Below are 16,453 nucleotides of genomic sequence, written 5' to 3' on the forward strand. Positions count from 1 at the left end.
GCACATCATCGTTTATCAGAAAAAAATGGGTATATTAGTTTTATGTGTCCTTCCATATGTATGTATGTATGTATGTATCTATGTATGTACGTACATACGTATGTTATGTATGTTATGCATGTGTCACATTTCTTGTAAAGGCTTATTTACCATTGATGATACAGTGATAAAATCTGGCTGGTGACTTCCCTGTTAGGTATAGATTTGAAGTAAGGTTTCTGAATTTATCTGTAACCCCAGAAAAGGATAAAACATTAAAACAAACATAATATTCTTTTTTTATTCAATTGCATCAACTCCTCCATAATCAAATTGAATTACCTCCCTTATTGTCCTCTTCCTAAGGAGAAAGACTATTAACACTAAATTATTACTTAAAACTGTTTCATTGGCCTAACCTGACCTATAAGCTGTTCTTAAATTTTCAAATCATTCACACTTTTTTGTATAAAGTTTCATAAAAAATGGAATTATTCAGTTTTCAAATTACACCAGCAAATGACTTGAAGCAGTACTTTCCTCCTTTTCCACAGGTAATCCTCAGTGACAGTCCTGCCATGTTGGATTTAATATTTATATTTCTCTCTAAATTCCGAATATAATCCAAAATAAAATAAATTAAATAAAATAAAAAATAATAAATAAAATAAATTTACATAGTCCCCAACTTAGGTCTTCTTTTGACTTTCTTGCTCTCCTATCTATTTTCGTCCTATATTATGATATGTAGCAGACGGTTTTGTACTTGTTACAACACCCTATGGGGTCCTATTTTAACTCCATGGCAAATTGAATTGCTCCAGAGTTGTCTCCCTTGGCATACTGAATTACCTTCTATCTCTACCTCTGTGGTGAAGATGACTTCTTTAGGCAGCGGGATTTTTGAACTTTCTTTGGTTGGAGTGGTTGGGGAGGGGAAATCTGAACTTTCACCTGAATCAAAGTCTGAAAATCCACACACACACATTATTGTTAATGGACAGTGCAATGTGAAAAGTGATGACAGACTGTTCAGATAATGCTCCTGATTAACAGATTAACATGCCACTGTTGTTTTTTCTGGCATGATAATTTTTGAATCAACATGGAATTCTTGATTCTCAACTCTGGTTTGTGCATTTTTCAGTAAGAGTTAATTCCCTTAGTACTTCATCATTGTAGTGTTGTTAACAAATAGTCATAATTTTTTTAAACTAAAAACAAAAGTCACAACCAAAAGTAAGCCTTGTTTACAATTAGAACACATAATGCCAATAATTTGAAAATTATTTTCCATATTGGGTATTCTTCTATATTCTCATTATGCCATTTTTTTTTATACTATTAAATCCTCTATGATTTTTCAGGATTCTCCTGAACTGCTGATCAATTAATTTTCTGTTTCAAAACAGACTGGTATAGTGTTTATAGCACAGCAACACAAGTAGGTCATTTAGTACCAAGGTGACTGGAGTATCGTCAAACTCCTTGCTGGTGAATATAGCTTCTTATTTTACTGTGAACAAGTCTCACAGTACTTGCATGAACAGAGTTTTAGATCCAAAAGAATGACACCAAAAAAATGTAGTTTGCAGCAGCAGCATTAAAATTTTTAATAAATTCCAATTTTCTCTGAAATGACATGTACATTTACATCTTTTAAAAATGAAATCAGGAGCATTATCCTAGTGATGCAATCACTGCTTAGAAAGCTCTGTGATTAATACAAGTATTAACTGGACAGTCTGAACACAAGACTGATAGCTATATACTTCTTGCCAAAAAAGACACATAAATAAATGCTAAGTTGATTTACCATTACAGACAGGAACATGTCCTCATTTTTATACAGAGTCCTGATCTTTACAGTCCTCATTTTTTTAAAGTCCTCATTTTCATACAGTCCTCATTATATTCTCTAATATGCAATAAATTCAAGTAAAAAAATTTGACTAATAAATAAATAAATCAACAACACAATACACAAATTAAAATTTATTTAAAACATCCACCAACCACTGCATGACCACTCACAAAATGTATACCCACAACCCAAAAATTGCATGTCAAATCTATAACTAGCCTGTAAAACCACACCCTAATCACTTCAAATAGATTTTGAACAGACTCTATCCTTGTTTCACATTTCTTGACAGATGATTTTCTCTATATGCAAGCCAGTGGACAAAGATGGACATTTGGTCATGTCAGAAAGATGGGCATTTTGGCCATATCAGAAAATGATTGTGTAATATCTGACACTGATCTTTTACTAATATAAAATTATCTTCTGACATTAGAAAATATTTATTTTTGTCAACAATAGCTTGCAGTAAGTTTTACAAGTACAGCAAATATTTTTGAAGACTTGTCAAACAGTAGCTCTTTTGAAAGCAAAGCACCAGTATACATTGATTTGCATGATTAATTAGCATTATGTATTAATTAAAGAAGACAGATGAAATTATTACCTGTACAACATTAAATCAATGGCACACTTCATCATTAATGTAAGGCATTTATACAACATAAAGCCATATTACATTTAACAATAATTTGTTGAGAATTGCAATGCCTCACCTGAGAACAATTCAAAAACAGACAATAGAAAACTTTATAAAAAAATTCTTCTTAGAGATGGAAACACTACCTATAATGTTGCTATGGAATAACTGAATCTCCCTCATGTACAATGAAATCTGTCTATAAAGAACAATGTACAGACATGGTATGCCTATAGACACTTGTTACAAAAATGACTTAAGACTTCAAAAATGTCCTTTATATATTGGTGTCCGCTAAAGCAAGTTTCACTGCATGTAAGCACTCAAGGAGACCAGATTTGTCCAGTTCACAGCTTGCCAAATTTCCAACACAAATTCTTGAGGAGACAAAATTTGTCAAGTTTATAGCTTGCCGAATCTCTGGTACAAGTTCTTGAGAAGATTTATGTAAAGTTTGCAGCTTGCCAAATCGCTGATACAAATTCATACTCAACGGGTGTTTGATAACCCAATCCTGTTCATACACTTTTCTCAGTCACCAATCATTATTTTTCACATGCAATCATTGTAATTTTGTATAATATCCAGTAAAGAACAAAAACAAACATATAAATCCTTTGTGTAAGATTTCTAAATCTATAAACTTTAAATAAATTACTTTGGTGGGGGAGAAAATAAATTATCCATACAACTCTTTCTTTAACAGGTGAGACATTACCATAAGTTTAGTGACAACACATAAAGTGACATCAGTACGAGACAGTGTAATAAGAGAAACATATGACTGCTGGTAAACAAGAGAAACATATGATTGTTGGTAAACAAGAGAAGAATATGATTTCTGGTAAACAATCTGATTAAAATAACATCTCCACTGTCCTATGTGAAGATCTGCCACCGACCACTTAGGGGTCATTTTCTGGTGACCTCTGAATTAGCCAGTGGAAATGCTGCTTTAAAAAATCTTAGAGTAAACCAAATTGTTCCACACACATTGAAGGTCTTCAGCCATACTTGCTTAGTATCTCAAACATGGAAATATAAGATTTCATCCAATTGGCTGATAAAATTATTATTAATTATGGTAATAACACAGGTCGCCAGAATAGGACCCCTAAGTGGTCACAGTCAGATCTTCAGGTTGGAGAGTGGAGATATGATTTTAATCAGATTGACCGGTAGATGAACAAACTGAAAGAATACATCATACAACCTTCATGTAAAATAACACTTCACAGGATTAGTCAAAACTCTTATATCATTAAACACAACCAGATATTTTACCTTTCAATGTAACCTCACTGCGAGGTGTCTTCTTTAGTCTTGCCACCAGAGGGCTCTCAGTCACTCCATGACCTTTAAGGGAAAAAAAAAAATAAATGTAAATGCGATGAAAAATTTGGTTCCATTTTTAGCACTGATATAATGCAGATTTCATGATTTTTAATGTCACAGTGAAGAACATTAATCAGAAGAAGAAAAAAAAAGACAATAAAAATAACATTCGGTTTTCCTGTACCCAAACTGTAAATAAAGATGAAAATGTGAAATGTACAGGGCAAACATTCTAAACCAGAGTGGCTGCTTATCACATCCTTCCATGTGATGTTAAATTTAGGCAATTGTCAGGTAATTTCTCTGAAGTGCTCACCCATGAATTATTGAAAAATGGGCAACCAAGAAGCTCTATCCAGAATGTTAGCCCTCCCCCATACCGTAACTATAATCCTGATCTGAAGTGGATGGCATACAACTGTACTGATATAATTCCAACTGTTATGAACCAGATGAGTTTTCTGCAATCAGATTGGATACAAACAGTCATGTGATACTGATCTGTAATTTTTCATACATGGACTACGTTTGATTCCCAGTTTCTTGGTCATTTTATGTTAGGCTTTATCTATACCAAAACCTTACACCATAATAACAAGCCACCACCCACCCACATGCATTCCAATAAAAATGTGCAATCCTTTGATTAAAATCATCCATTAGAAGCTAAAACAGTGTAATTGCAGTCATTCCTGCAGTCTAACACTCACCCCTTTTGCCAAAGAAAGCATATGGCAGACCTTCTAACTTATTTACTTTGAAATTGATTAGGTAAAATGTACACATTGATAAATATCCAATCCTATAATAAAAGGAAAGTAAACAAGAGTACCATGCACACTACATGCTCCCCTGATCTTTAATAGTCTTCTATATAGGAATCTGCAGACTTTGCTGAACTCTGGAGATTACTGACCAATGGGTTTCAGTTAATTTGACCTTCCCCCCACCGAAAAAAAGGCTTCCACCTTACCCAAAGTTTATTCCACCCACAAGCATTGGTAAAGGTACATGGTCAAAAACTTAAATTTTCATTTTCTCATTTTTCAGTCACTGTGACCTTGACCTCTGGATTGAAAACTAAATAGACTTCTAACTTACTCCAAGCACAAACTATTAACAAAGGTTAGCACAGGTCTGTGATGCAGAACTAAAGTTACTGTGATCTTATCAAAGAGTTTTGCTTAAATGCAGCATATATGACTTCAAAAAACTTGAGTGCAAAGCTTTCACACCGTTGATGATGCTGCCACTACTTGAAAAGTGTCTCCACCTGTATATGCCAATTTGAGTTATGTGCTTTCATTTTAACGCCATTTACATCACTGTGTTTGTTTTTACACAACTGCTTGCACTATATGCTGTGACTCATACAGAGCTCATGTACATATTGCATGTATTCATTTGGCTGAAAAATATGCATAAATAATTATTACTTGAAAATTTAAGAGATATAGCTTGCCCATCAACTTCCTTAGTTTAGAAGTATTCTACGGGAAAATTGTTTTCGATTTATGCCAATTTCAGTTTACACCATAACCTCAGACACGCATCTATGGCATAAATTGAACATCTCCTGTTTAATATCCCAACATTATTATGCTGGTGAGACAGAAAAATCTCACCTGAAGACTCAATTTTATGAGCTACGGTAAACTGCTTAACATCTTTCTCCTCGATCCGCCCCCGCCAGTCTTCTCCAGCAGACTTGAGCAGTGTCAACCTGTCAGCGATGCTAGAAGGACGTGGAATAGAAAATTCTTTCTTTTCACGCATTCGTACAGGTGATGGGGTCTTCAGTTGGTCAAGGTCAAGGTCACGAGAAACTCTCTTCTTCCACTCCTCATCTCCACTTTTCTTCAATGCATTCAGCCTGGGGAAAGAAAGGTGTCATGATTCAGTCCTTTGCATAGCATAACAAACTATTATGGCCTCAAAACAAGAATACTGCTGTAAAACAATTTTAGAAACACAAGAATGTCATAATGCAAGAAACATGCAGTCAAAAATTAATTTGATGACTACATATTATAAAACAGTCATACACTTTATTTATCACGACGACTGCAAACAACACAGATTCAGATGAGTCATTATATAATGCTCCAGCAGATCACAAATAGAAATAATGACCTTGACCTGCTATCCCATGATGCCCTGGCATACCTGGGTACTATGCTATTTTATTTGCAGTTTGGTTCAAAAAAATTCCATGGATAAATATATGGTATTCCTGCAATGTGTGTGTGTGTATATGTGTGTATATATATATATATATATATATATATATATATATATATATATATATATATATATATACAGCAACTTCCTTAATACAAGTATACCAAGTTTCATACCTTAATCTCAAATGTCTCCCAAATTATATCGTGCCAATTGGAAAGGAAGTGTGAAGAAAAACATTGATCCCTGATATGAACCTTATTTAAAGACACTCCACCCACCACAATGCTATGTGGCACACCCTGCTAATTAATAATGAGATATTATGAAACAAGCTACCATCCAATGTGTATCAGGTCAAGTGGATGGATGGATGGATGAATGGATGGATTGACAGGGAAGCAATTAACTGGGTGGTGGGGTGATTACGAAGGGACCAATGTTACATCACCTCCATGACTATCTTTGTGGAAATCAAGCAAAAATGAAGATGGGTCTCATATTTCCATTGAATTTATTAAAAAATCAATCAAGTAGTAGTATTTCAGTAGTGTACGATTTTAAAGTTATAGATTCGCTTTGCAAAGTATCTCTCGTTCAGATCAATAAATAAGATGGTTCCAATTTACTGGCACAATTTACCAATAAATTTATTAAAAAAATAATTTAATTAAAATTTATTTAAATTTTCACAAAGTTAAATAACTTGATATGAAATCTGATGTCTAAATCTTTATCTGTCTAAATCTTAATTTTCCATTTCCTGTTTAATTATCCTTTCCATCAACATTTACAATCAATTACCCAAATTTCCTCTTTTTCACTAACACTGAGATTCAGCAGTCCAACACTGATGTGATGGAAGTGGGTTTTATACTTAGCACTGATATGCAATCAGTAACAACATGCCACATACCAGTATTGAAAGTACAGTATTACTCTGGATGATGACATTAAACAATATAACAGTTGAGGATTGTAGAGAGCGTTATAAAAATGGTCCAATAACTACAAAAGGTGAGATTCCAGAAGTTATGCAGTCGATGCTGATTCATGAACATCTGCTAACCAATACACACATAATGGATTCGATAAATTTTATGATTGACATAAACTGACACTTTACAAATACATTAATTTCATGCAGCTCTAACGTTATACAGACGACTGTGCTGAAAGATATAAATATCAACCTATGATCTAACTTTCAAGCCAGGACCTCCAATGCATTGCATGACACACCTTCTAATGATGATTTATAAGAATACCAAGTCTCATCCATTAATCCGAAATGGTTTGACAATTACAGGGTGTAAAGCTATGTGTGATGGAAAACCTTAAGCAACTGAAGTGTGAACTTGACTTTGAAGACAGGACCCATCCCTCTCTCAATGTGTTTTATGACACACCTCCTAATGATGTATGTACAAGGAGACAATGTTTCAATTTCATCCTTTATTCTCAATCAACTTTGAAGTTATAAAGCAATACGTCAGACTGCTGGACAGACAGATATGTGAATACATAAAAAGGCAGGGGGACAATAATTATCTCCCCTTATCTGAAGAAAAAAAAAAGAATCTCAACAATATCACAGTAAAAAATGCACACTCCATGCTTAATTGTTCTCCGTGATGGGCATCCTTGATTCTGGAGAGTATTGATGAAGGAATATCGATGACCTTGTCATGAATGAGGCTCAATGACCTTGACCTTTAGGTCAAGATATGTGTTACATAACTAATCTTTAATGTGCAGACACCTGTATTTTCTTATTAGACTTACCAGGACTGTGACCTCTGACCTTTAGACAACACAATCTAAGGTTTCTTTAACAGACTACGTGCAAGCCATCCACATAGTTTGGTCAAGGAACCTACTCTAGAACAATGTTATTCTGCAAAACCCATTTTTCTTTCAGACACAACAACACTGACTTTTGACATTAGACTTGCAATAGGACTCTTTACCATATGTGCAAGCCCTCCATGCTTTGGTCAATGCAAGTACTAAAGAATTTAAATTATAAATAACCATTTTTCTTCTTTCAGCCAGTGACCTTGACCTCTAAACTGATGGACTTTTTCTTAATAAATATACAAGCTATCTGCAGACTTTTGAAGATAAATTTACCTTAACTTTTGGACCCCCCCTCCCCAATCATTAGATGTCTTCCTTTATAAATGTGCAAGTCATCCACAACATCTGGTTCAGGTTTGTGAAAAAGAAATATTGTTACTATGCTGAAATAATTTTCTTTTTTCCATAACTAACGCTGACCATTTGACTCAAAATCAGGAGACTTTTTTCTTACCCCAAAACAAACTGGCCTCCTAATTCCATGTGCAAGCCATCCACAAATTTTCAGTATCACCGATATTTAACTTTTGGACTATTGGGTATTCACTCATAAAATTAAAATTAACTGAGTGAAATTAGACTGTTACTAAAGTAACTAATATAGTATTTTTCAATTTGTAACGATAATCACATATTATCCATCTCTGACCATGACCAGACCAAATATTCTTCATTTGGTACCTATGCATATATCTCTGTACTACTTACATCAGTTACTTCTAAGCACAGTAATGCTCGTCTCCACAAATCACATATTTCTTACAAAACTTTGTTTCAATAATGTTTTCTTAATAAAACCTTGTTTCCATCAAGTTTCTTCTAAAACCTTGATTCCATCATGTTTGTTATAAAACTTTGTTTCTGTCATGTTTCTTATCAAACCTTGTTTACATAATGTGTTTCCATCATGCTTCTTATGAAACCTTGTTTCCATGTTTCTTACATAACCTTGTTTCATTCATGCGATTATAAAGACTTGTTTCCATCTTGTTTCCAACAAAACAGTGTTTCCATCATGTTTCTTATAAAACCTTGCCTGATTCAACAAATATATCAATGATATCCATGAGAATACTTCTCACTATGGATATTGATGATGGACTGTCATTTGGCTGAAAAGAGCTAAGAAATTGTTGAATTTTTTAACAGACTTTCAGGCTTTGCCGATTTCCTCCCTCCTTTTCCCAACATTTTCACATCTGTCTGATATTTGAGCACATGGTTTTATTCAACAAATGAACAAGCAAGCAACCTGTCAATTGTGACAAGAGAAGTTAGACTGGTTTACCTTACTTGTTAACATCCTAAGCATGTGCTTTTTTAGTTTATTTGATAAAATTTATACCTTGTACCAAACAATAATGTTAGAAAAGACGTTTAAATCGGCTGTTTGCTTACACAAATCCCTTTAATTTTTGAGTGAAAGAAAACTGCTTGCATATACAGGGTATACATACAGGAAAAAATATTTGGTATGAAATACATGGATACACTGCTTATCTGCGGCACTGAGTTTGGTCAAGGTTACTAGGCAGAAACCAATTTTCTTCTATATCAGCAATATTGACCTTTGACCTTCTGATGCAAATTATGGATAGGCTTCTTTTTTCAATGAGAACTTACCTATGAATTTGTTAATGGTAGGTACTGCAGAGTTCATCATGTAGAAATGTCAAGGTTAATAGACAGTCACAGCAAAGTATGCTCTTCAAAAATGTGGATGTAAAAAATACCTCCATTTCATTTACCTTTCAGCAAGTGATCCACTGTGCTTTACTTCAACCATTTCAGTCGCTATTTCTGCCTCTTTTTTCTCTTCAGGTGTCACAGGCTGGGTCATATGACGACCTGAATATTTCATCTTCTTCCGACCGCCATCAGTCTGAGGTGTGCCTTCTGGCGTAACCTCTGCTGGCTGTGTTTTGTATCTGGAATCACAAAAAATTTATTTCCAATATACATGTACTGCAAATTCACTATATTTTGTGGAATACTAATTATCGTAAGTTTCATGGCTACAACAAATTCAACATATATAAAGTCATACAGATCTAGCATACAAGAAAATCTGTCATGTCACTGCTGCCCTAGTAACATGATACTAAACAACCCATGTGACCCTGTCTTCTGACCTTTTAACGACCCCATTCTTCTACTAAAATGTTAACAAAGGTGATAAAAATACATGTATGGAAACAGAAGATATATAGCACCTTCATACAGCTCTCAAAAATTTAATAAAAATAAAAAAAATCAATAAAAACAAACAATTCACCTTGTGACCCTGACCTTTGATGCCTGAATCCATCATCTCAAAGAATATGCCATGTACACAGGTATATCAAGAGGTAAGACTAATGCCTATCCATAAACACTTCATACAATTTTTTTTCCCCTTCCAAAAATATAAAACTGACCTCCGTGACACTGACTATGACATTTACACCTGCATACAAGCTGCGATATTTATATCCAATGGTACAAATACTGACTTCGTCTAGTGTCAGCGTATTTGCAGTAATACCAGATAGTCATCAGATTCAAAAACCTTTTTTGCACCAACTTAAAATTTAAACAACTGCTAAATGTGACCCTGACCTTGAATCTCCTTGGCAATTAATCTTTATATAGATATTCCTTCCCCCTGGTGCAATAGGCAGCAAAGTCAGAAAATGATTCCCAGATGAAATAACTAAGACATACACGGACAGTGTGATGTTCAGTCTTTGAATATCAAGGGTCAAAAGGGTTGAGATTAAATTTAAATTTGTGTGTGTGTGTGTGTGTGTGTGTGCGTGATTAGGATATTTTACATAGCTTTAAAAAAATTTAGTCATATCACTACATTGTCTGCAGTGTGGCAGTTTATACTGATGTCTAGGATTGGGGCATCATGGTGCAGACATGTAGCATCATATCCCATCCAGTCATATTATCCTGACACCTGGCCAACCAGTCCTAACACTAACCTCTTAATTACATGTTGAGCACCAAGCAAGGCAGCTGCTAGTACTATTTATATAAGTCTTTGGTATGACTTGGCCAGGGTTTGAACCCACGACCCCACATCCAAAGCAGATGCTCTAACCACTTTGGCCACCAGAGCGGTCAAATTGAAATTTGATAGTATACAATTCATATCCTGTCCCGACAGCATACAAATGGATGAATACCAAGAGTAATCCTGTACTGGATGAATACCAAGAGCAATTATGTACCAACAGCATACAAATGGATGAATGCCAAGAGTAACCCTGTCCCGACAGCATACAAATGGATGAATACCAAGAGTAATCCTGTCCCGACAGCATACAAATGGATGAATACCAAGAGTAATCCTGTACTGGATGAATACCAAGAGTAATCCTGTACTGGATGAATACCAAGAGCAATTATGTACCAACAGCATACAAATGGATGAATACCAAGAGTAATCCTGTCCCGACAGCATACAAATGGATGAATACCAAGAGTAATCCTGTCCCGACAGCATACATATGGATGAATACCAAGAGTAATCCTGTACTGGATGAATACCAAGAGTAATCCTGTACTGGATGAATACCAAGAGCAATTATGTACCAACAGCATACAAATGGATGAATGCCAAGAGTAACCCTGTACAGACAGCATACAAATGGATGAATACCAAGAGTAATCCTGTCCCGACAGCATACAAATGGATGAATACCAAGAGTAATCCTGTCCCGACAACATACAAATGGATGAATGCCAAGAGTAACCCTGTACAGACAGCATACAAATAGATGAATACCAAGAGTAATCCTGTACATACAGCATACAAATGGATGAATACCAAGAGTAATCCTGTCCCGACAGCATACAAATGGATGAATACCAAGAGTAATCCTGTACATACAGCATACAAATGGATGAATACCAAGAGTAATCCTGTCCCGACAGCATACAAATGGATGAATACCAAGAGTAATCCTGTACAGACAGCATACAAATACCAAGAATAATCCTGTACTGAATTAATACTTGGAGTAATTCTGTACTTATTGCTGAATACAAAGTGCAAGGACAGTAATGAGCTGTGTACGGTGTCAAGGACAGGAATGAGCTGTGTACCATGACAAGGACAGTAATGAGCTGTGTACCATGACAAGGACAGTAATGAGCTGTGTACTGTGACAAGGACAGTAGAGAGCTGTGTACAGTGACAAGGACAGTAGAGAGCTGTGTACCATGACAAGGACAGCAATGAGCTGTGTACCATGACAAGGACAGTAATGAGCTGTAACTGTGACAAGGACAGTAATGAGCTGTAACCGTGACAAGGACAGTAATGAGCTGTAACCGTGACAAGGACAGTAATGAGCTGTGTACCGTGACAAGGACAGTAATGAGATGTGTACCGTGACAAGAACAGTAATGAACTGTGTACTTTGACAAGGACAGTAGAAAGCTGTGTACTGTGACAAGGACAGTAATGAGCTGTGTACCGTGACAAGGACAGTAGAGAGCTGTGTATCGTGACAAGGACAGTAGACAGCTGTGTACCATGACAAGGACAGTAATGAGCTGTGTACCGTGACAAGGACAGTTATGTGCTGTGTACCGTGACAAGGACAGTAATGAACTGTGTACTGTGACAAGGACAGTAGAGAGCTGTGTACCGTGACAAGGACAGTAATGAACTGTGTACCGTGACAAGGACAGTAGAGAGCTATGTACCGTGACAAGGACAGTAATGAGCTGTGTACCATGACAAGGACAGTAATGAGCTGTGTACCGTGATAAGGGCAGTAGAGAGCTGTGTACCATGACAAGGACAGTAGAGAGCTGTGTACCATGACAAAGACAGTAATTAGCTGTGTACCATGACAAGGACAGTAATGAGCTGTGTACCATGACAAGGACAGTAATGAGCTGTGAACCGTGACAAGGACAATAGAGAGCTGCATACCATGACAAGGACAGTAATGAGCTGTAACCGTGACAAGGACGGTAATGAGCTGTAACTGTGACAAGGACGGTAATGAGCTGTGTACCGTGACAAGGACAGTAGAGAGCTGTGTACCGTGACAAGGACAGTAATGAGCTGTGTACCGTGACAAGGACAGTAATGAGCTGTGTACCATGAACTGAATTAATTTAGCATCATTAAATTTTCATGAAGACAGTCAGCAAATATGCAACATAAAATTCATACAAAAAACAGATCATCAATACTGTATCTACATTTCCTGATGATATTCATTAAAATTCCATGATTTATACAATGTGTGTGTGTGTGTGCCTGTGTGATTTGAATTTTTAATGTTGATTTTAAAAAAATACAGTCACATCACTACAATGACTGCACTGTGGCAGTTTATAGTGATGTCTAGCACTAGGGCATCATGCCACAGACATCTAGTATCATGTCCCACCCAATCAAATTATCCTTACACCAGGCCAACCAGTCCTAACACTAACATTTAAATGCTGAGCACCAAGCGAGTCAGCTGCTAGTACCATTTTAGTAAGTCTTTGGTATGGCTCGACCAGGGTTTGAACCTGCAACCTCCCACATCCAAGGCAGATGCTGTAACCACTTAGGCCACCAGAGTGGTCAATTATACAAAATGAATATTAACATATGTTTAACTAGAGCAACTGAATGGCTCATTTCAGACAATCTCCATGCTTTGTACCCATTATCCCAACCTCCTCCTTCCACCCTCCACCTCACTCGAACTCCAAGACCCAGTGATCATGATTCAAAGTCAAACATATATATGACATGCTTTCCATCTATGACTGCATTTAAAGTCTAATTAAACAGTAATTGAAAATGACTTTCTGAATTTTTTATGCATGACTTCTGACATCCTTCCATGGACCTGAATGCCAGGAAATGAGTATGCAAAACCCTCTTGCAGATTGCTACCCTAAGGGATATAACAGCACTCATAACGACCACTGCCCAGGGCAAAAATAATTACAATGTTTTGTGAATCTTTACTAAGCAGTTTAGGAGACATCATGAATAGATGGATGGACAGATGGAAGAATGACACAAGTTGTACTATTAACCTATATATTATAATAATAAGTAAAAACGACAATTCTGTAATGGTTTACCTTACTTCTATTATACTTACATTACTGTATATACAGGCCTCATAATTACAATATTGTTAATGACACAAACTGCACAAATCTCATTCCAGCCTTGCTTGAAAATATGCATTCATTTTGTGCACATCCTTGTGCTTCTTGTTCAACAAGTACAGTGTATTTGTGGTGATCATTACATATATGTAGTGGATGTACTTCAGTACCGGAAAAATCACTCTCCACATCAATACTGTAATTCAACAACATGTTTATAAAGTTACAATCATAATGATCCATTACAGAGACCACTACTGCATTTGGCCTCCTGTAAAATACATCCACAAAGAGCTCAGACCTGTATCTGTAGTTACATAGTACACAGGCACTTCTAGGTTTACATTATTTGTTTATTAAATCTAAGCAGAGCAGACCATATTCTTCCAGTTCATAATATAATGGTAAATCTGGATCTAGACAGGGTTTGTGATTTATACAATCAGATCCGGTAATTTATTCAACCTGCAAGGCCAACTATGTCAATGTTTCAGAATATGATATCGTTTGTGCTCTTAATAGTCAAGTAAATAGCCAGTCAAGTAATTAATGAAATGTACAAGCTATTATATACTTCCACTATAAATCTGTTGAAATCATATTGTAACTGAGACTTCTATTGTCTGCCATATAGGTCTTCTAATTTTGGCTAGTAGTGGTGTGAAATAAAAACACCACCCAAAAAAAACTTAATAAAATGTATTACTGGTGGAAAAAGAAGAAAAAAGCAGCAAATTATAACTAAATAAACATGTAATACTGGTGGGGAAAAAAAAAACCATAATAAAATTATATTCAAATTTAATACTGGTGTGAAAAAAGCACAAAAATAAAACTACATTAATATGTATTTACTGGTGGGAAAAGAGAAAATAAAAGCAACAATCTAGAAATATATCAACATGTATTACTGGTAGGAAAAGGGTAAATCAAAAGCACCAAAATAAAATCATATTAACATGCATTACTGATGGGAAAAAAAGCCTCAAAATAAAATTATATTAATATATATTACTGGGGGGGGGGGGGGAAAGCACCAAAAATAAAATTATACAATCTGTATTACTGGTGGAGAAAAAAGCACCAAAATATATACATATATATTAATATACATTAATGATGGGGGGGGGGAGTTCCAAAATAAAATTATATTAATATACATTAATGATGGGGGGAAAAAGCACCAAAACAAAATCATGTAATCTGTATTACTGGTGGGGAAACAAAGCAACAAAATAAAATTATATTAATATAAACTACTGGTGGGGAAAAAAGCACAAAAATAAAATTTTATAATCTGTATTACTGGTGGGGAAAAATGCAACAAAATAAAATTTTGTAAAAATACATTACTGGTCTGGACAAAAGCACCAAAATAAAATTATATTAACATGTATTACTGATGGGAAAAAGCACCCAAACTATCGTGTATGGATGGACAGATGGTCCGACAAGGTTTATGTTCTATGCCCCTTCATTATCAAGAAGTGTCAGATGGATGGACTGATGGTCACACAGATGAATATACAAATAGATGGAGAGATTGATGGAAAGATGGATGGACTGATGGTCAGACAAATGAATGGACAAATAGATAGAGAGATGGATGGCCTGATGGTCAGACAGATGAATGGACAAATAGATGGAAAGATGGATGGACAGATGCATCAGACAGATGAACAGATGTTACACATATAAAAATGGATGGATGTGTCCAAGAGATGGATATTTAGACAAATCAATTAACAGATGTCTGAAGGATTGACAGATGGTCTGACAGATGGACTGAGAAGTTATGTCAAACAATGTGATGGACAGATGTGTCAGACAGCTGTCAGATGATGGACAGATGATCAGACAGAGGGACAGATGTCATACAGATGTATAAACAGAGGGATGTATGGACAGAGAGACAGATGTGTCATACAGATGTGTCAGATGGATGAAGACATGTCAGACAGATGGAAGGACAGATAGATGTATGGACAAATAGACAGATTCATGGACAGATGTGTCAGACAAGGGTAACATCCCATGCCCCTTCCATTCATGACATAAAATCTGAAGTAAAGTCTACCAAGCTCATGGGAGCTTGAAGGCGTTATGCAGTGCCCACAAATTTTCTCTCATTCCTCGATCATACCATCTATATAAAAAAAGACAATGATGGATGGTTGCCATTACTGATTTCCTATGTTATCATACCAGAAAGCAATTCTCCATTACTGAGTATTTCAGTTCTGAATTGAATCCCATCGAATGAAGTTATCATAACAACCAACCTTACTATTAACACATTAACCCCTGGAGGTTTTTGTCGTTTTCACTTGAAACACATTTTGAAAGCTATTTCTGAATACACCGTAATACATCAACTTCCTAGTTGTGTTAGAAAAATTGTTATTCATTGGCTTTTTGGCTCGCGCATGAGCAGGAGGGTAAAAGTTTTGAGTTATTTATTCCAAATGTCC

At 35.6% G+C, this 16,453-nt stretch overlaps 1 protein-coding gene across 8 annotated transcripts in view; it reads right to left on the minus strand.

Moving 5' to 3' along the window:
* Positions 1–16,453, minus strand: part of LOC149790167 (uncharacterized) — a 332,923-nt gene that overhangs the window by 41,766 nt on the left and 274,704 nt on the right. For 7 of the 8 annotated variants that reach the window (XM_089972152.1, XM_089972150.1, XM_089972157.1 and 4 more), the window contains 4 exons: positions 9,608–9,787; positions 5,444–5,691; positions 3,768–3,839; positions 832–945 (listed from right to left, as the gene is read on the minus strand). In XM_089972152.1, the coding sequence (XP_089828278.1) occupies positions 832–945; positions 3,768–3,839; positions 5,444–5,691; positions 9,608–9,787 (614 nt within the window). The remainder of the gene's footprint in view (positions 1–831; positions 946–3,767; positions 3,840–5,443; positions 5,692–9,607; positions 9,788–16,453) is intronic. The other variant, XM_089972151.1, reaches the window with a different exon arrangement.

This window comes from Sinohyriopsis cumingii, chromosome 10 (assembly GCF_028554795.1).
Source record: "Sinohyriopsis cumingii isolate HCF-2022 chromosome 10, ASM2855479v2, whole genome shotgun sequence".
Taxonomy (NCBI): Eukaryota; Metazoa; Mollusca; class Bivalvia; order Unionida; family Unionidae; genus Sinohyriopsis; species Sinohyriopsis cumingii.